Source organism: Acipenser ruthenus, chromosome 4 (assembly GCF_902713425.1).
Source record: "Acipenser ruthenus chromosome 4, fAciRut3.2 maternal haplotype, whole genome shotgun sequence".
In the NCBI taxonomy this organism is placed as follows: domain Eukaryota; kingdom Metazoa; phylum Chordata; class Actinopteri; order Acipenseriformes; family Acipenseridae; genus Acipenser; species Acipenser ruthenus.
Window position 1 is genome coordinate 106,711,151 of NC_081192.1, and position 22,573 is coordinate 106,733,723.

Genomic DNA, 22,573 nt, shown 5'->3' on the forward strand with positions numbered 1-22,573 from the left:
CAACTCCCATGTCTCTCTGTCTTGCAATGCGGTTACCCACACATGTGACATGAGTACCTTATCACAATACAGTTTAAATGTTGATCAATGTGAAGGAATCTTCATAGAAGTACTATATATTGATGTTCAATTCAAATTGCCTTTTTGTCATTATTCTGATACAGAAAAATGCCAAACCCTATTATAGTGAACACCCTGATATAACATTTCTCCAGGTCCCAGGGGGGTTTGTTATAGTGAAGTTAGCCTGTGTAAGTGTGTGTGTGTATATATATATATATATATATATATATATATATAGTGATGAGTGTACATTCCTAACTGGAGTTGGGAGGCTTTAGGACCCTGGGGTAGGAGAGGTGCACTCCCTCTTGGTAAAGGTGGCTGTGCTGGGAGCAATTCATTCGTTTCAATTAATTACAATAAATGGAAATGTTACAATCTTCCAGTTTAATGTTTACAACAAATATAATCTTGTTTGAAGGATTATTTTTTCTCCAAAGCAGAAGTAAATATAATACAGTTTCTTTTTTCCGGATGTTATCTTTACAAGCTGCTGTGTGAGTGCACGTGAGCACAATACATGAACAGGCTCTGGTAAAGAACACACTTTAGACGCTCCACAAGTATACATGACGGAGAGTGCAGACGTTTTTCTAACTTGGAAATATCCTCATGCATGTTCTTCCTGCTTCTTTAGCTGAGTTTTTAAGGTCTCAAGTTTTGGGTTTGCAATGGGATCTATAAACTGTAATTACATAACCTTTCCACAGACCACCTGAAGGGAGCCGGCAGAGCACAGATTGAGAACCACTGCTCTAGACCACACTCCAGCAACAGTACACTTCATCTACAGTACGAGCCCTGTATCGAAGCAGAGTTTTAAGAACAGTCTGCCAATACGCAAGCAGACAAAGGCTGGCTTTCCCTTCATGTCCATGGCTATGCTGTCCTCAGTGGCCTGGCTGCTCCGAATGGACAGGCAGCGGCCCGGTATCTATGGGAGAGAGAGCGCCTTGGCCAGCCGGCCCCAGAACCAGGACGTGGTGCAGGGGTTGGTGTAGTCGCAGAGCGTCAGGAACCGCAGGATGCTGGGGAACTGCTTTTTCATGGGCTTGTACTTGACTGGGATCAGGCGTTTCGAGCGGGCACCTGTCAGGACACAGAATACAAACTGTTATAACATGTACAGTATGATGGAAATAACCACTGTATGAGGAGACAAGCACTGAAAGGCTACGTACACACAGGCTAAATGCTGTTGTGAGTTCACCTTTTGCTCTTAATATGGTTTGCATACACACACAGTTCGGTTACAAAGGGCAGCGACAACCGCACTAGTTAATCCTGTTCAGAACAAGTATCGAGTGCAGTTATTCATTCAGTTTGGTTTGTTAATGCGCACTAACTGTGTGTGTGTATTACTAGGGGTCTACCTAAATCGTGATTTCGCAGAAATCATGAAATTGCAGGGTCACCGCGAAATGCACCTCTTTTAGAGGCCAATGCATACAAACAAGTACGGAGAGGAAAAACAAAAAAAAACTTGTTTAAATGAACTACTGCACAACGCAAGCGACGCAAACTACACGTCTTCCTTCTGTAGAGAGCCCTTTTTTATTCCTTCACCGTCCCGTGTGCATTGCACTTAAGCAAAAAACAAACAAACAAAAAACGTCCACAAATAACATTTACACAAACAAATTCTCCAAAGCGGTTAACTTTCTTGTTTATTATTCAAATGACAAAGTTTTAATCAGCCTATCAGTGCGTCTTTACTGCTTTTATGTGACCTGTACTGTGCAGGAGGGGGTGGGACAAAGTCAGTGCTGCATTGTTTTGATTTAAGTTGCTAAAATCTAGTTTTCAGCATTGGAGGGAAAATAGTAGAAATGGACGACAAAAAAAGCAAAGTATATTTCGGCTGATGATCGTTTCAAGATATTTTCCAAAGAAACTGCACATGCAGACTGAGGTAATTGTTTTGCATATCTTAATGTCTCTTTGGAGAAAATACGATCGGTCACTATTTAGCTTCAGAATCACACATTAAACAAAAAGCTACTAGAGAGGCTGCTGAACAGAACTTAAAATAAACAGCTTTCAGAAACCAAACTGGAATGTCAGCGCAGACAAAAAGTATTCCTGTCTGCAAGTTAAATTAGTACTAAAACGATCCAGCACAGCCACCTCGCTTCAACCGCAACTGCATACATTGCCTTTATTAAAGTATGCCAGATGCCCTTGTGTAACCGAGTTTTTGGGCTGTTTCTAATCGATTTCCACATCTGTATAACTTGATGAGTGTAATGATGAGCCGAGTTCAGCGGTTTGTTTAAACGGGGAATCGCTCGCTTCAGTAATGAAAGGTGTGTGTGTGTATGTACAACACACAACCACAGCGAGTGCCATTTGGAAATACGGTTGTCGAGCAACTGAACTGTGTGTGTGTACAAGGCCTTAGATATGTGTACAATATACAGTATATATCCACTGTTCGCATGTTTAATAAATGAACTTATCCAGCCACAGTGAATACAAAATGGTTAAACTGCTCAAAATGAGTCGTTTCTGTCCCCTCTGTTACAGTTGCAATGGGGCAGAATTAAAGGTCACTTTCTTCACTATAGCACTTTTTATATGATCAGTCTCTATTACATTACCTGTACTACAGGACGATCAAGTGCTTAATGACAAGGGGCATGTTGATACTCGTGATTGCCTAAGAAGTATTTAAAAATCGGCAGGAATTAAAAAGCGGTCCTTCCCTCACCTTTACAATCGAGTACCAATCAATGGCAATTAAGCAAGACTTCGGTAAGACAGTGCGGCAGTTAAAACGTCAGCGCCCCGGATACAATTTGCTTCCAATCGGCTTTTAAAACACTGTGCGGAAGTTAATTGCCATTGATTGGTACAACATTGTAAAGGTGAGGGGAGGACAACTTTTGTTTTGAAATGAAAAACATTAATGAATTGATTTGTTTATTATTTGCCGATAAATACTTCTTAAAGGCAATTATGAGTACAAGTATAAGCACCCCCTTATAATAACACGTGGGCACCAGAACTGAGAAAGCTGTTTAAAACCAGGGTTTCAGGCCTAACTGCTTAAAAGCTTTTTCTGTTTCTTGGTCTGGCTCATAATGTCTCACCTGGGCAGAGGCTCAGGGCAAATTTGGTCTGGAAATCACATGCATCACTGTCAAGGTAATCGTCTGAAATGATCACCACCATCCGCTTACACCTGCAAGACAGAAACATAATCCTGGTTGACTTTGAACTGGCCAGTGATTGGTTGTTATACTGCATCGGACATATAAAACAGATCAGCGACATACATCTATCGAAGGAACTAAAAAACTATTTTAGACATGATGTTACAGAGTTTAGATTTTTTCAGAAACTTACATATAAAGGCATTTCAACAGTGAACACCCCAGATTTGCCAATGAAGTTCAGTGCTGAGTCTTCGTAGCATCGCCATCCTCTCTGGCTGGACTCACTCAGCATGTACACAAGACGGACAGATTAGCCTCCGTCCTTCAATTCACACTGTCCCAGAGAGCTCCATGAAAAAGAGCTTCCCTTTATAGAGCTCCGTGAAAGAGAAAGATCCCCTTTGTAGAGCTGCATGAAAGAGGAGAGCTCACCTTTATAGAGCTCCGTGAAAGACAGGAGAGAACTCTTTTATAAAGCTCTGTGAAAGAGAGCTCATCTTTATAGAGCTCTGTGAAAGAGGAGAGCTCACCTTTATAGAGCTCCGTGAAAGACAGGAGAGAACTCTTTTATAAAGCTCTGTGAAAGAGAGCTCATCTTTATAGAGCTCTGTGAAAGAGGAGAGCTCACCTTTATAGAGCTCTGTGAAAGAGAGGAGGGAGCTCACCTTTATAGAGCTCCGTGAGACAGGAGAGCTTACTTATGAAGCTCTGAGAGGAGAGAGCTCACCTTTATAGTGCTCAGTGAGACAGGAGAGATAGCTCTCTTTTATAAAGCTGTGAAAGAGAGAGTTCACCTTTATAGAGCTATGTAAAAGAGGAGAGCTCTCCTTTATAGAGCTATGTGAAAGAGGAGAGCTCTCCTTTATAGAGCTCCATGAAAGAGGAGAGCTCACCTTTAGAGCTCCATGAAAGAGGAGAGTTCACCTTTATAGAGCTGTGAAAGAGGATAGCTCCCTTTATAGAGCTCCGTGAAAGAGAGGAGCGCTCACCTCTTTTCTATGAGTTCGCTGGTGATGCTCCACACGCAGGTCCCAGGGAGCACGTCTCTGTCGAACACACAGAGCTTGAGCTTGCGCTCTGTCTGCTCCAGCTGTCTGATCATCTCGTGGACGAAGTCGATATCCCTGTGGCAGTAGCAGATGAAAGCATCAAACAGCTCAGGCATGTGACCTGGGGACACATGGGTATCAGTGTTAGAAAGGAATAGGAGATCAGGACATCATTGACAATCTAGTAAATGACATCACAATCACATGAATAGAATGAGTGGGTGTAGTTACCATGGCATCAAAAGCCTGTAACTACATACATATTATGTACTAATATGTATATATACAGACGTGCTCAAATTTGTTGGTACCCCTCCACAAAAAACGAAGAATGCACAATTTTCTCTGAAATAACTTGAAACTGACCAAAGTAATTGGCATCCACCATTGTTTATTCCATATTTAATAGAAATCAGACTTTGCTTTTGATTTTTTATTCAACATAATATTGTAAATAAGAAAACAAATGAAAATGGCATGGACAAAAATGATGGGACCGCTAACCTAATATTTTGTTGCACAACCTTTAGAGGCAATCACTGCAATCAAACGTTTTCTGTAGCTCTCAATGAGACTTCTGCACCTGTTAACAGGTAGTTTGGCCCACTCTTCCTGAGCAAACTGCTCCAGCTGTCTCAGGTTTGATGGGTGCCTTCTCCAGACTGCAAGTTTCAGCTCTTTCCATAGATGTTCGATAGGATTCAGATCAGGACTCATAGAAGGCCACTTCAGAATAGTCCAATGTTTTGTTCCTATCCATTCTTGGGTGCTTTTAGCTGTGTGTTTTGAGTCATTATCCTGTTGGAGGACCCATGACCTGCGACTGAGACAGAGCTTTCTGACACTGGGCAGTACGTTTCGCTCCAGAATGCCTTGATAGTCTTGAGATTTCATTGTGCCCTGCACAGATTCAAGGCACCCTGTGCCAGGCGCAGCAAAGCAGCCCCAAAACATAACCGAGCCTCCTCCATGTTTCACTGTAGGTATGGTGTTCTTTTCTTTGAAAGCTTCATTTTTTCATCTGTGAACATAGAGCTGATGTGACTTGCCAAAACGCTCCAGTTTTGACTCATCTGTCCAAAGGACATTCTCCCAGAAGGATTGTGGCTTGTAAATATGCATTTTAGCAAATTCCAGTCTGGCTTTTTTATGTTTTTCTTTCAAAAGTGGAGTCCTCCTGGGTCTTCTTCCATGGAGCCCACTTTCGCTCAAAAAGCGACGGGTGGTGCGATCAGAAACTGACGTACCTTCACCTTGGAGTTCAGCTTGTATCTCTTTGGCAGTTATCCTTGGTTCTTTTTCTACCATTCGCACTATCCTTCTGTTCAATCTGGGGTCGATTTTCCTCTTGCGGCCGCGCCCAGGGAGGTTGGCTACAGTTCCATGGACCTTAAACTTCTTAATAATATTTGCAACTGTTGTCACAGGAACATCAAGCTGCTTGGAGATGGTCTTGTAGCCTTTACCTTTACCATGCTTGTCTATTATTTTCTTTCTGATCTCCTCAGACAACTCTCTCCTTTGCTTTCTCTGGTCCATGTTCAGTGTGGTGCACACAATGATACCAAACAGCACAGTGACTACTTTTCTCCATTTAAATAGGCTGAATGACTGATTACAAGATTGGAGACATGTGTGATACTAATTAAAGAAACTAATTAGTTTGAAATATCACTATAATCCAATTATGTATTATCTTTTCTAAGGGGTACCAACAAATGTGTCCAGGCCATTTTAGAATATCTTTGTAGAATAAGCAATAATTCATCTCTTTTCACAGCTTCTTTGCTTTATTCTATGACATACCAAAGGCATGCAAGTATACATGATAAAATAACTTTTAATTTCATCACTTTTCAGGAGGAATGCAGCATTATTTCAATGAGCTGTAAGGGTACCAACAAATTTGAGCACGTCTGTATATATATATATATATATATATATATATATATAATTAATTAATTGGAAAGCTTGAAACTAATGTTACTTGTCCCACATGTTTAGAAAGGCTTACTACTATTAGACATGTGGTTTATGTATCATAAAACCATCAAAAGATACCAAACACCTCCAGAGAAACAGTCTGTAACTGCCTGAGTAGATCCTGTTTTTTTGATAGGTAAAGCGTAATTACTAGTCACTACACACTTAAGAGTCAGTGGAAAATGTTAGGGCACATACACAGTGAACTGAAGGTGCGCTGAACCCTTCTGCTTACCACACAGAAACACAGCTTGGATGTGCAAAATGGGGCACATATTCATTATATATATATTATAATTGTTCTCCCAACAATGTGCAACATAATTTAAGCTTTCAGTTCAAGTACATTTAGTGGCCTAAACTGAAGCAGGTGATAATATGCTATATTTGTGAGTACTGTATATTCTGTATAGAAGAAAAAGCCTCTCTCCCTTCTCCCATGCACACACGTGCACCCAGTACAAATCCAGCTCATACTACTTTCAGACCAGCTTCTTCCCCCCACTGCCAGGCACAGACAGCTGGCTCTGAACACTTACCCGAGGGCTCGTCATCGCTAGTGATCCCGTTCATTTCCAGGGTGCCAGGCACAGACAGCTGGCTCTGAACACTTACCCGAGGGCTCGTCATCGCTAGTGATCCCGTTCATTTCCAGGGTGCCAGGCACAGACAGCTGGCTCTGAACACTTACCCGAGGGCTCGTCGTCGCTAGTGATCCCGTTCATTTCCAGGGTGCCAGGCACAGACAGCTGGCTCTGAACACTTACCCGAGGGCTTGTCATCGCTAGTGATCCCATTCATTTCCAGGGTGCCAGGCACAGACAGCTGGCTCTGAACACTTACCCGAGGGCTCGTCATCGCTAGTGATCCCGTTCATTTCCAGGGTCTTTGGCACAGACAGCTGGCTCTGAACACTTACCCGAGGGCTTGTCATCGCTAGTGATCCCATTCATTTCCAGGGTGCCAGGCACAGACAGCTGGCTCTGAACACTTACCCGAGGGCTCGTCATCGCTAGTGATCCCGTTCATTTCCAGGGTGCCAGGCACAGACAGCTGGCTCTGAACACTTACCCGAGGGCTCGTCGTCGCTAGTGATCCCGTTCATTTCCAGGGTGCCAGGCACAGACAGCTGGCTCTGAACACTTACCCGAGGGCTTGTCATCGCTAGTGATCCCATTCATTTCCAGGGTGCCAGGCACAGACAGCTGGCTCTGAACACTTACCCGAGGGCTCGTCATCGCTAGTGATCCCGTTCATTTCCAGGGTCTTTGGCACAGACAGCTGGCTCTGAACACTTACCCGAGGGCTTGTCATCGCTAGTGATCCCATTCATTTCCAGGGTGCCAGGCACAGACAGCTGGCTCTGAACACTTACCCGAGGGCTCGTCATCGCTAGTGATCCCGTTCATTTCCAGGGTCTTTGGCACAGACAGCTGGCTCTGAACACTTACCCGAGGGCTCGTCATCGCTAGTGATCCCGTTCATTTCCAGGGTGCCAGGCACAGGCAGCTGGCTCTGAACACTTACCCGAGGGCTCGTCATCGCTAGTGATCCCGTTCATTTCCAGGGTCTTTGGCACAGACAGCTGGCTCTGAACACTTACCCGAGGGGTCGTCATCGCTAGTGATCCCGTTCATTTCCAGGGTCTTTGGCACAGACAGCTGGCTCTGAACACTTACCCGAGGGGTCGTCATCGCTAGTGATCCCGTTCATTTCCAGGGTCTTTGGCACAGACAGCTGGCTCTGAACACTTACCCGAGGGCTCGTCATCGCTAGTGATCCCGTTCATTTCCAGGGTGCCAGGCACAGACAGCTGGCTCTGAACACTTACCCGAGGGCTTGTCATCGCTAGTGATCCCGTTCATTTCCAGGGTCTTTGGCACAGACAGCTGGCTCTGAACACTTACCCGAGGGGTCGTCGTTGATAGTGATCCCGTTCATTTCCAGGGTCTTTGGCACACAGCTGTCCACCTTAGGGACCTGCACAGGCTGTTCTTGAAGCTGCTTCTTGAGATACTTCTTGCAGTCTTCCTCTGCAAAGAGGAGAGCATTTCACTGCAGACACTGCTCCTACAGTACAGCCGCACACATTTCACTGCAGACACTGCTCCTACAGTACAGCCGCACACATTTCACTGAGACACTGCTCCTACAGTACAGCCGCACACATTTCACTGCAGACACTGCTCCTACAGTACAGCCGCACACATTTCACTGCAGACACTGCTCCTACAGTACAGCCGCACACATTTCACTGAGACACTGCTCCTACAGTACAGCCGCACACATTTCACTGCAGACACTGCTCCTACAGTACAGCCGCACACATTTCACTGAGACACTGCTCCTACAGTACAGCCGCACACATTCCACTGCAGACACTGCTCCTACAGTACAGCCGCACACATTTCACTGAAGACACTGCTCCTACAGTACTGTATTGTTTTTCCTTCTGTTAAATTTATTGTTCAGAGTCCCAGAGGCTCACCCAGTAAAGCACTGCTGTGTGGAGCGCAGGGTGGGTAATTGTTGCTGATCTTGACTCGGAGCTCACAGGGAGTGAGGTACACTGTGTGTGTTCAGGGTAGTTCACCTCACCACATTACTGCAACCCCTACTGGACGCCAGACCGGGGCTCAATTACAATGGCATTGTGGAACTCCTAATTAATTGCAATTCAAATTGTAGTTGACGCATGGCACCTGTGTAATTGAAGCATGGCACACCTGTGTAATTGAAGCATGGCACACCTGTGTAATTGAAGCATGGCACACCTGTGTAATTGAAGCATGGCACACCTGTGTAATTGTATTGTAATTGAAGCATGGCACAGCTGTGTAATTCAAGCATGGCACACCTGTGTAATTGAAGCATGGCACAGCTGTGTAATGAAACATGGCAATTGATCAGTTACAGTTCAATTGCGCACCTTTCCAAGCTTAATCATTCACTGTGTTTTACACTGAGAGAACATTTTTCTATTTAAATCCTTTTAGTGACCTCCTTTGTTTGAGAAACGTTCTATACTGTAGTATGTTTGTGTATTTGTACCTGTGATTACTGCTTGCTAGAATAAACATGTTAATGAGTGGAGCTACTTTTTAGTGTGATTGTAATTATAACTGCAAACACTGTAGCATCATTAGAATTGAACAATAGCATTGTAATTGGAGTTGTAATTTCAGTACACAATGCTGCTGTAATTGTAACTGCCCCGAGCTGGACGCTGCAATCAAACCCAGGCTGACCGGCTGACCCTCACACTAGCCCTGCTGCACCCAGCATATTATTGAAATGATCAGTAGCCAGGAGTTTCAGCAACCCATTAAACATATTGTCAATTCCCTCCTAGCTGAATGAACAGCTCCTAACAGTCAAGCTGTAGACACAGGCCAGTTCATTGAGAGCACACTTAGGAAGGGTCTGACTGTGGAACCTCCTGGCATCGGCTCATTTCAATAAAACACCTGAGAATGGGAGTTCTGAAAGCCAGGACTGGCTGCAGGGCTAGTGGAGGTTTCTATCACGAAGTGACGACATCCTCCTCTTCATGGCAGTATATTATGAAATAGGAGTCTTACTGCCATCCCTGGACCAGAGGCAAGGAAACTGAGGAATACTTTCTGTTGAGAGTATAGTTGCCACCGGTCCCTGTTTTCCCGGGAGCGTCACTAAACGCCATAACCATATACTGAGCACAAGTTATATAAATCTGGATACAATATTATTGCAATAGATGCACAATATTAATCGGTTGTCAGTTCTATAGTCGTAATATTATCAGTGTTTATATAGGATTTATATGTAGTTCAGAGGTGTATTTTAGTGAAAGGATTGAAAAGTACTTACCAATAGGCCCCTGTAGGTCAGAGATAACATCGACTCGTTCCACTGCTGTGAGCATCTCCAGCAACTTCCCCACGGTGGCCTGCGTGCTCGTTCGTTCCCAGTTCTCCAGTATCATTTTTGTGGGATTCGGGTACTGTTCGTAGTTTTTGATTTCCAGGTATTCAAATCCCATTGCCTCTGCCAGGGCAGTCCAGTCCGCTGCGGACACCTGCTTCGGGTTTAAATAAAGTGCGAGCTTCTTTCTAACCGTGCCAGTCAGCGCTGTCAAAGGAATGCTGTCAAAGTCGATAGCTGAGCTGCAACACGACACAGCCATTGTGTGTAACAAAACCACGGCTATTATTAGATCAAACAGTAAAAAAAAAAATGCAATGTAAACAGAATCAAAACGTCGTACTACACGGAATCCCGAAACTTGGTTGTCCACACACTCCCCCCCACCCCCACCTATCACGATAACAACACGTATTAAAGGTTCCCCGTGTGCATCAGACGTCAGTATTGTCTGCACTTCAGTTTCCCTTTATTTTCTTTCTTCATTTATCTTCGCGTTTCCTGCGCATAAATTGATCCCGCTATTGTGATTTGCTACGGTCTGCAAAAAACAAGTTCTGGGAAAGTGAAAAATGACTTTTAGAAAAAAGCCCAGATGATGCCGGTCACGTACTGAACACTATATAAAATAAAGAAAAACAGTAAAAACAATCCGAGGCTGTATTATTTCCTCGTATGACGCTCACCAATCTCATTTACTGGAAACTGCTCCCACAACCAAAGAAAGAGGAACTAGGTAAGGAAGCTACGTCACAGACTCGGCCGAGCGTGCTGTCAGGTTAACCTGGAAAGCACGATCTTCTGACTCGGAGTGTTGTCAGATGAGATACCTGGCTGGCCACTGTAGAAACGGGCTTGTCGGAGAGGTGTGCCGTTTGTACAAACGTGTTAGGGTCACCAGGCATTCCAGTTTTCACTTTCGGAAACAGTATTTTTTTTTTTTTTTTTTAAGTACAGCACTGTATCGGTGTGCTCAGCAACTTAACAGCAGAGTCATCTATTAGGCAGTGTTTGCGCCATTCAGAATATATACTCAGTTATATGGATTATTTGTTTAATAATTCTGGTTGTGTATGTAACAGGTTTTAACACCTATTAATTACTTCTTTGTATCCGCTACGCCACTCCCAAGATCTATAAAAGGTATAGACAATGTCGACCCAGGGGACTTTTTTGACCTGAAAAGGGGCATTCAGAAGAGAAAATAGGAGGCACTTTTTTACACAGGGAATTGTGAGAGTCTGGAACCAACTCCCCAGTAATGTTGTTGAAGCTGACACCCTGGGATCCTTCAAGAAGCTGCTTGATGTGATTCTGGGATCAATAAGCTACTAACAACCAAACGAGCAAGATGGGCTGAATGGCCTCCTCTCGTTTGTAAACTTTATGTTCTTAAGTTCTTATGTTCTTGTGTTCTTTTGTAATAGTGCGAAGAGGAAAATCCTCATTAAAGGTTCTTTTTTATTGTGAAGGACTTCTAACATTACCAGCGCCACTCCCAATCACATGACCAACAGACCAATCAAAAGCTTACAAAGGGTATTAGCACAAAGGGCAGCTACTCCATTTAACAGCAATGACTACAATGTAGCAGCAATCGTTTCAATGTATCAGCAAATGATTTCAATGTAGCAGCAAATGTGAAACAAACACAAATCAATTATCAGTGAAAATAAAGAAAAAACAACACACAAATAAAACAGCAACCAAATCTCAGCTATGTATTCACACACAAATAAATCTCACAATCCAAAATTATAAAGTGCACTAATACTAAAAATAATTCATTAACTACCACCAAGCAACTGGTACTTTCGACTGGTCAGGCTCTCGCATTAACAAACTCTCTGTTATCAGAATAAACAACCTGATCTCACAGCAAAACATCATCATGGTGCAACCAACCAATGCACAGTAGTGATACAATCGCGGTAAAATACACGTTTAAAATAAGCAATTCCTTGTTGTTCCAACAACCTTAAAATAGTTACACACCATAAGCAAAAACACATACACGATACACATTGCCCTAACACGGAGCGTGGATCTGAAAATAAACACACCCATCAGGGCCAGATTTAAGAGGGGGGGGGGGGGGGGTGCAACCGGGACATTTGTCCAGGGCCCTGGGCTGCTGAAGGGGCCCGCAGCCTGGTTAAAATAAAATGAAAATAGCTATTTTACAGTTTAAAATCCAATCCACTTGCCCTGTGATCGCGCTAGCTAAACACTTGCATCTGTTACTGGTCACGCGCACGCCGGAGCACGGAGAGAGTGAGAGATAGAAAGAGAGAATAATACAGAATCAACAGAAAAACTAACAGTGCAGCGACACGAAAAAAACAAAAGGAAAAGCAAGCTAGTGAAAAGTGCCTGCTTGATGAGAATATAGGGGTTAGAGAACATCAGCTTGCTCCTGGGTTCCCACGCGCTTCTTCTTGGTCCATGCATCACTAATAGAGAGAGAATTCGTCCATATTACTAGATGTACATATTTTAAGAGTCATAATATAAGAAACGTGTGTGTACTTTTAAGATGTTGACTGTGTAACCACATAGAAATTGTTGATTGTTCACTTTAACAAGCTAGTGTTGTTGATGAGACTGTTTTTAGAGTGAGATGCAAAAGCGGCAGTAAATGTGTGATATTGAGATTGCAATGTAAAACGAGTGAGATGTAGGTCGGATTGTTAAACTGGATCTCATTTTTAACGTGGTATCTGTTGGGCATGATGAGATTGGGGTTTCATTAGCCTTAAATGTAAGATACAACCGCTGTGGGTACGAATGAGGCGGAGCATGTCAGATTTTTTTTTTTTACAACACATCTCAAGCCAGTGTTTATTAAATTAATAAGAAAAAGGTAACGGGAACTCGGAGCAAATAAAAGACTAAAGTTATCTGTAAACCCCAGCGGCCACTAGAAAGCCCAATAATAACCCCCCCAGATAACCCCACAGTCACACTCCACACCCGTGCTCACAATATCCAGCCATTCAGTAATAGCTCCCTCCCTCCCTCGCCGAAGAACCAACAATAGCCCCCAACACACCCCTGCCCAAAACGCCTCCTCCTCCCTCCTCCTGTTACATTAGTAATTGTGCCCCTCTGTGCACAGAATATTATAGGCTACAGTGTAATTATTAGACAAAATGTCATGCACTCGGCTAAGAATGACTAAGAAAAGAGCGAGAGTCGAGAGTTAAAAAGGTGAATTAGCTAGGTATTTGATGAAGCTTGGGTAAGGTGGCCCAGTGATTAAAGACAAAGGCTTCATACCAGGTGGTTCCCGGTTCAAATCCCAACTCACACTGTGTGTGACCCAGAGCAAATCACTTAATCTCCTTGTGCTCCGTCCTTGAGATGTAAAACCGAGGTCCTATTGGAGGTGACTGTGATGCATAGTTCACCACTAGTCTCTGGAAGTTGCTTTTAATAGAAGCGTCTGCTAAAATGATTAAATAATAATGAATAATTAAGAGACAAAACTGCTTGACTCAGAGACTCCAGACCGCGCCCAACTTCCCATTGAGAACGGGTAATAACCATTCGTTTTGACTGCTATGGCTTAATATTGTTTGGTACTGCAAGTTAAATAATAAAGGTTTTGTTGATTGATGGGCTACACTTGCGTTAAGTGTCTGATTTATTACTAATACCTTCCGGGAATATTCTAAAACATATAAGAAACCGTATTTCAGGGGTTCCAAATAACAAAGAACCTTTTTAAACAGCAGGCTAAACAACCAGAAATAAACGTTGAAATCTCGAAGGATTAATAAGAAACCCTAAAACAGCGTTTCAGCCAAATACTTCAATTCGATACATTGTTTCAAGGGTTCAGTCTGTTCTTTCTCAGGCATTACACTGTTACATAGTTTAATATAGCAGCAACTCATTTAGAGCAAGAATACATTGTTTCATTTCTCTCTCGTATTCAGACACACACAGCACTAGACAGGAGGTTCCCAAATTAAACACAGACATAAAAACGAAACTGTTTGTTTGTTTGTTTGTTTGTTTATTCTGTTTATTTTATTTATTTGTTTATGCATATGAGACACAATGTAAAAACGAATTCATTTTTTTGAAGAAGAAAATGGGAAATGCATCACGGTTTCTGTATTTGAAGTCACCCTGCGTAATATTAAAATCTAAACTGTTTTGCTTTGTTTGCTCGTTTTTCCTTACATAATTGTAAGGTAGTGTGTTTGCTTGTCTTTGCACTGTAGTTGCATTGTATCCATTTTGTATCAAATATATGTGCATATATGAATATGTTAAATACATTTAAAGACATTTTATCATTGTAAGTATAAGAACAAAAAAGTTGTGCAAAAAATTAATGTTGTTTTACTGTTGCAGCTCTATATACGTGTTATTATTTATTAATCACATATAACTGTCACAGTTAGGGGCTGCCAGCAATCCTAGACCTTTGCAATGGTTCTACTTGTGTAAATACTGTTATTTTATCACCTCCTGCCCTGCAAAGTAGAAAGAAGGCCTCACTATATTATGTGTATTATTTTCATACTCTGTCCAGCTTCGGGCGGGCGGTTTTGTCTATACAGCTGTTTATTGCACAGAATGGGCAGTTAAAGGTCGGTTCGGTGGGTTTTTTCAGCAGTGTTATGTTGTTTTCACTTAGTTGTATTATGGGTATAATTTCCGTCGTCTTTGCACCTTTGGAACCCAGTGTTCCGGGAGCTTTTTGGTGATAAAAAGAGGGTTCTGGGCCGGAACGGGTTAATGACAGCGCGTTATTAATCGGTTCTGGTTGTTAATATATTCTCCTCATGTGTCTGTAACTTTTTATGCTGTTTTTTTAAAGCAATTGAATTCATTAAAGTACCGTTCCGGGCCGTTCCGTCTCGTTCCGGCTTTTACCCCATCCCCTCATTAAGAATGAACCGAGAGCCACCATGAACCAGGATCGCCTAAACAGCCTTGCCATCATGTCCACGGAATGTGATATACTCAGAAAACTGCATGTTACTCAGAAAACTGCATGTTACTGACATTATTGAAGACTTTGCACAGATGAAATCGAGAAGGTTAATTTAAGTTAACTCTGATTTAATTACGCTGCGATGTAAGGTTTACTTAGAACAGAGATGATTAGGAAAATTTAAGTAACATGCGGTTTAGTTTTAAGATAGATTGTGGTATTGAGCACTTACTAACATTTGAATATTCCTAGCATTGTCTTTTAAATGTTCTTTCCATATCTATCCAGTTATTAAACGTTGTGTATTGAAGTCACTCGATGGCGCTGTGTAATGTCAAGTCTTTCTAGCTCATTGTTTCGTGAATGTATTGCACGTCTGGTATTCACTTTAAAACAATGGAGTGGTTATTTCAATCTGGTGTCAGTCGGAGGGGTGGGGGAGAGGCTCGTCTGGTTCCTTGTCCAGGGGCCCATGTTACCAAAATCCGACTCTGGCACCCGTTGTTTTTAAGCTTGGAAACCATGCATCTGTCTAAAATGACCATTCAACACACACATTCATTCACAGTTCATATTATTTAAAATACAGAAAGCATCTCGCTTGAATGACCAATAATAATAATAATAATAATTATTTATTTCTTAGCAGACGCCCTTATCCAGGGCGACTTACAATTGTTACAAGATATTGCATTATTTTTACATACTATTACCCATTTATACAGTTGGGTTTTTACTGGAGCAATCTAGGTAAAGTACCTTGCTCAAGGGTACAACAGCAGTGTCCCCACCGGGGATTGAACCCACAACCCTCCGGTCAAGAGTCCAGAGCCCTAACCACTACTCAACACTGCTGATTATAATAATAATAATAATAATAATAATAATAATAATAATAATAATAATAATAATAATAATAATAATAATAATAATAATAATAATAATAATAATAATAATAATAATAACATTGCGTGGGTTGATTTTGGAAGTTAAGTGTAAAGTGTTTCTCATTATGAGGTATTCATTGTCCGTTACTAACATTTTACACTGAATATAAATCCCACATACAGTACTAGTGTACGTGTGTTAGCAATGTAAAGAGGTAAGGGTTTTACAATGACAAACTCTCCTTTAAGCATGTGTTAGTGCCTTAACTGAAAACACACACAGTATAATCTTTAGGAAATTAGTTTAGCATTGCATTACAGGGGACTGGACAGAATCTGTAACGCCAGTGTATATCAGAAAACACTGCCCGTATCCACAATGACAGTGTATCACACAGCACTGCCCGTTACACCTCTATCAAACAGAATCCACAATGACAGTGTATCACACAGCACTGCCCGCTACACCGCTATCAAACAGAATCCACAATGACAGTGTATCACACAGCACTGCCTGTTACACCTCTATCAAACAGAATCCACAATGACAGTGTATCACACAGCACTGCCTGTTACACCTCTATCAAACAGAATCCACAATGACAGTGTATCACACAGCACTGCCCGCTACACCTCTATCAAACAGAATCCACAATGACAGTGTATCACACAGCACTGCCCGCTACACCGCTATCAAACAGAATCCACAATGACAGTGTATCACACAGCACTGCCTGTTACACCTCTATCAAACAGAATCCACAATGACAGTGTATCACACAGCACTGCCCGCTACACCTCTATCAAACAGAATCCACAATGACAGCGTATCACACAGCACTGCCCGCTACACCTCTATCAAACAGAATCCACAATGACAGTGTATCACACAGCACTGTCCGCTACACCTCTATCAAACAGAATCCACAATGACAGTGTATCACACAGCACTGCCCGCTACACCTCTATCAAACAGAATCCACAATGACAGTGTATCACACAGCACTGCCCGTTACACCTCTATCAAACAGAATCCACAATGACAGTGTATCACACAGCACTGCCCGCTACACCTCTATCAAACAGAATCCACAATGACAGTGTATCACACAGCACTGCCTGCTACACCGCTATCAAACAGAATCCACAATGACAGTGTATCACACAGCACTGCCTGTTACACCTCTATCAAACAGAATCCACAATGACAGTGTATCACACAGCACTGCCCGCTACACCTCTATCAAACAGAATCCACAATGACAGTGTATCACACAGCACTGCCCGCTACACCTCTATCAAACAGAATCCACAATGACAGTGTATCACACAGCACTGCCCGCTACACCTCTATCAAACAGAATCCACAATGACAGTGTATCACACAGCACTGCCCGCTGCACCTCTATCAAACAGAATCCACAATGACAGTGTATCACACAGCACTGCCCGCTACACCGCTATCAAACAGAATCCACAATGACAGTGTATCACACAGCACTGCCCGCTACACCTCTATCAAACAGAATCCACAATGACAGTGTATCACACAGCACTGCCCGCTACACCTCTATCAAACAGAATCCACAATGACAGTGTATCACACAGCACTGCCCGCTACACCTCTATCAAACAGAATCCACAATGACAGTGTATCACACAGCACTGCCCGCTACACCTCTATCAAACAGAATCCACAATGACAGTGTATCACACAGCACTGCCCGTTACACCTCTATCAAACAGAATCCACAATGACAGTGTATCACACAGCACTGCCCGCTGCACCTCTATCAAACAGAATCCACAATGACAGTGTATCACACAGCACTGCCCGCTACACCTCTATCAAACAGAATCCACAATGACAGTGTATCACACAGCACTGCCCGCTACACCTCTATCAAACAGAATCCACAATGACAGTGTATCACACAGCACTGCCCGCTACACCTCTATCAAACAGAATCCACAATGACAGTGTATCACACAGCACTGCCCGCTACACCTCTATCAAACAGAATCCACAATGACAGTGTATCACACAGCACTGCCTGTTACACCTCTATCAAACAGAATCCACAATGACAGTGTATCACACAGCACTGTCCGCTACACCTCTATCAAACAGAATCCACAATGACAGTGTATCACACAGCACTGCCTGTTACACCTCTATCAAACAGAATCCACAATGACAGTGTATCACACAGCACTGCCCGCTACACCTCTATCAAACAGAATCCACAATGACAGTGTATCACACAGCACTGCCCGCTACACCTCTATCAAACAGAATCCACAATGACAGTGTATCACTCAGCACTGCCCGCTACACCTCTATCAAACAGAATCCACAATGACAGTGTATCACACAGCACTGCCCGCTACACCTCTATCAAACAGAATCCACAATGACAGTGTATCACACAGCACTGCCCGCTACACCTCTATCAAACAGAATCCACAATGACAGTGTATCACACAGCACTGCCCGCTACACCTCTATCAAACAGAATCCACAAGGACAGTGTATCACACAGCACTGCCCGCTACACCTCTATCAAACAGAATCCACAATGACAGTGTATCACACAGCACTGCCCGCTACACCGCTATCAAACAGAATCCACAAGGACAGTGTATCACACAGCACTGCCCGCTACACCTCTATCAAACAGAATCCACAATGACAGTGTATCACACAACACTGCCCGCTACACCTCTATCAAACAGAATCCGCAATGACAGTGTATCACACAACACTGCCCGCTACACCTCTATCAAACAGAATCCACAATGACAGTGTATCACACAGCACTGCCCGCTACACCTCTATCAAACAGAATCCACAATGACAGTGTATCACACAGCACTGCCCGCTACACCTCTATCAAACAGAATCCACAATGACAGTGTATCACACAGCACTGCCCGCTACACCTCTATCAAACAGAATCCACAATGACAGTGTATCACACAGCATTGCACGCTACATATCTATCAAACAGAATCCACAATGACAGTGTATCACACAGCACTGCCCGCTACACCTCTATCAAACAGAATCCACAATGACAGTGTATCACACAGCACTGCCTGTTACACCTCTATCAAACAGAATCCACAATGACAGTGTATCACACAGCACTGTCCGCTACACCTCTATCAAACAGAATCCACAATGACAGTGTATCACACAGCACTGCCTGTTACACCTCTATCAAACAGAATCCACAATGACAGTGTATCACACAGAACTGCCCGCTACACCTCTATAAAACAGAATCCACAATGACAGTGTATCACACAGCACTGCCCGCTACACCTCTATCAAACAGAATCCACAATGACAGTGTATCACTCAGCACTGCCCGCTACACCTCTATCAAACAGAATCCACAATGACAGTGTATCACACAGCACTGCCCGCTACACCTCTATCAAACAGAATCCACAATGACAGTGTATCACACAGCACTGCCCGCTACACCTCTATCAAACAGAATCCACAATGACAGTGTATCACACAGCACTGCCCGCTACACCTCTATCAAACAGAATCCACAAGGACAGTGTATCACACAGCACTGCCCGCTACACCTCTATCAAACAGAATCCACAATGACAGTGTATCACACAGCACTGCCCGCTACACCGCTATCAAACAGAATCCACAAGGACAGTGTATCACACAGCACTGCCCGCTACACCTCTATCAAACAGAATCCACAATGACAGTGTATCACACAACACTGCCCGCTACACCTCTATCAAACAGAATCCGCAATGACAGTGTATCACACAACACTGCCCGCTACACCTCTATCAAACAGAATCCACAATGACAGTGTATCACACAGCACTGCCCGCTACACCTCTATCAAACAGAATCCACAATGACAGTGTATCACACAGCACTGCCCGCTACACCTCTATCAAACAGAATCCACAATGACAGTGTATCACACAGCACTGCCCGCTACACCTCTATCAAACAGAATCCACAATGACAGTGTATCACACAGCATTGCACGCTACATATCTATCAAACAGAATCCACAATGACAGTGTATCACACAGCACTGCCCGCTACACCTCTATCAAACAGCATCCACAATGACAGTGTATCACACAGCACTGCCCGTTACACCTCTATCAAACAGAATCCACAATGACAGTGTATCACACAGCACTGCCCGCTACTGGTATGGGCCTTTCCCTGTCAAGCAAACCAATATGGAACCAATAAGGGGAGGGGGGGTGGGGGGTGGGTTCATACTGTAAAGGGTAGAAAACTAACAAAATATAGTGCTGTGATAAAGCATGGCAATGGTAAAGCTAGTCCTGGATAGCAAGTGTAAAGCATGATAAATTCATAGTATAGGAGACTGTGTGGTCCAGTGGTTAAAGAAACGGGCTTGTAACCAGGAGGTCCCCGGCTCAAATCCCACCTCAGCCACTGACTCATTGTCTGACCCTGAGCATGTCACTTAACCTCCTTGTGCTCCGTCTTTCGGGTGAGACATAGTTGTAAGTGACTCTGCAGCTGATGCATAGTTCTCACACCCTAGTCTCTGTAAGTCGCCTTGGATAAACAGTACCATACATAAACAGTACCATACATAACCCCTGCAGGCTTACCTTTCCAAGCATCAAACAGTGTCCAGGGAACAGACTTTCCTTGAAGACCTGGTGAGAGAACAGTGGACAGTTTGGTTACTTCACCTCATAAAAGACATCAGCAACAAAACTGCAGTGTGATGACAATCAGGCAAGCAGTGAAAAGCAAAATGGATTTGAAAACATTATCATGTGCTCCTCACTCAGACCAGTCACTTGACACTTACTCAATACCTTGGCATCTCTCAATGGATAATCGTCCACTCTTCATATATATATATATACAATAGATATGATTTTAAGATGCTTACTCAATACCTTGGCATCTCTCAATGGATAATCGTCCACTCTTTGTATATATATCTGAAGAGAAAAATAATTATTGAATTCTGACGATATATATTTAACTGAATACGAAATGCCTTTCAGTCTATAACAGACAGTGATTACATCAGCTAAGGATAACAGTTAACCCTCAAGCTTCTGAATAACATTACACCCACCCTTATGCATCACCTCTGATAACAATGGCTGTTTTGATCTTATCTTGGGCTCTACCCTATCTTATTGTTCTACTGAACTTTCTGGTAGCACAGCTTTGAAATGCACCAGACACACCCTATCTTCAAGCTTGTAAAAATCCTGTATACATATCTACTGTAACTCCATTTGTGCTAACAGTCTTTTCTAGATTCTTCCTCTGTATACAGTACATTGATTAAAATACCTAGAGCTGATAATCAACCTGAATCCTGAGTCTCTTTGGATAGTGGAGAACAAATCCACTACATATGCAATAGATATGATTTTAAGGAGCACCTGCAGTGGTATCAACATATATCATGTTGTAAGCAAACTAAATTATTTGTGTATGTATGTGAAGGAGCACGCACAATGATTTAAGCAGATATATGGTGCTTCTCAAATGGCTGCTCTTTATACAATACCTTTGCATACAAAGCTAATTGCTGGCTTATCTCTGTGTGTCAGCAATGTCTTGACCAGATAACTGTTACCTGAACCACCTCAGAGGAGGGCAGTTTATTTGACACTTTCTCAGCCAATAAAAAATTCTTTCCCTGATAGCAGTCCAATAACAGCATGCTTTGCAGAGCTGCATTCGGAATCATAGTTCTGTACTTACAGTGCCTATAGAAAGTCTACACCCCCTTGAACTTTTTTCACATTTTGTTGTGTTCAGTGCCTCAGAGTTTCATGCATTTAAATGATGATTTTTTCCCACTTATCTACGCACCATACTCCACACTGTTAAGGGGAAAAAGGTTTTTATTGAGAAAAAAATTATATATTAAAAATACAAAACTGAAAGATCATAATTGGATAAGTCCCACCCTCCTGAGTTAATACTTGGTGGAAGCACCTTTGGCAGCAATTACACTTGTGAATCTGTTGGGATAGGTCTCTACCAACTTTGCACACCTAGATTTGGCAATATTTGACCATTCTTCTTTACAAAACTGTTCAAGCTCTGTCAAGGTCTTTGGGGAGCGTTGATGGACAGCAATCTTCAAGTCATGCCACAAATTTTCGATTGGATTTAGGTTGGGGCTCTGACTGGGCCACTCAAGGACATTTACCTTTTTGTTCCTTAGCCACTCCAGTGTAGCTCTGGCTGTGTGCTTTGGGTCATTGTCATGCTGAAAGGTGAACTTCCGTCCCAGTTTCAGCTTTCTTGCAGAGGGCAGCAGGTTTTCCTCAAGGACTTCTCTGTACTTTGCTCCATTCATTTTCTCTTCTATCCTGACAAGTGCCCCAGTCCCTGCCGATGAGAAACCTCCCCATAACATGATGCTGCCACCACCGTGCTTCACAGTAGGGATGGTGTTCTTTGGGTGATGCGCTGTGTTGGGTTTGTGCCAAACATAACGCTTTGTATTTAGGCCAAAAGGTTCCATTTTAGTTTCATCAGACCACAAAACATTTTGCCACATGGCT

The 22,573-nt window shown here is 42.9% G+C and overlaps 1 protein-coding gene across 1 annotated transcript; it reads right to left on the reverse strand.

The window, feature by feature from the left end:
* Nucleotides 1-435: 435 nt before the first annotated feature.
* LOC117399595 (myeloid differentiation primary response protein MyD88-like) lies at nt 436-11,007 on the reverse strand. The gene is made up of 5 exons (XM_033998880.3): nt 10,103-11,007; nt 8,161-8,286; nt 4,211-4,391; nt 3,156-3,247; nt 436-1,152 (listed from the first exon to the last, which is right to left on the reverse strand). The coding sequence occupies exons 1-5, from the start codon at nt 10,416-10,418 to the stop codon at nt 998-1,000; spliced, it is 870 nt and encodes a 289-aa protein (XP_033854771.3). The 5' UTR covers nt 10,419-11,007; the 3' UTR covers nt 436-997.
* Between the last annotated feature and the right edge of the window lie 11,566 nt (nt 11,008-22,573).

What these genes read in the sequence shown, in the direction of transcription:
- LOC117399595 (XM_033998880.3), bottom strand. Translation starts at nt 10,418, where the DNA reads ATGGCTGTGTCGTGTTGCAGCTCAGCTATCGACTTTGACAGCATTCCT. An exon ending in TGACCTACAGGGGCCTATTG is followed by an intron (nt 8,287 to 10,102) that starts GTAAGTACTTTT and finishes TCCTCTTTGCAG; the next exon opens with AGGAAGACTGCAAGAAGTAT. An exon ending in AGCGAACTCATAGAAAAGAG is followed by an intron (nt 3,248 to 4,210) that starts GTGAGCGCTCCT and finishes TCTGTCTTGCAG; the next exon opens with GTGTAAGCGGATGGTGGTGA.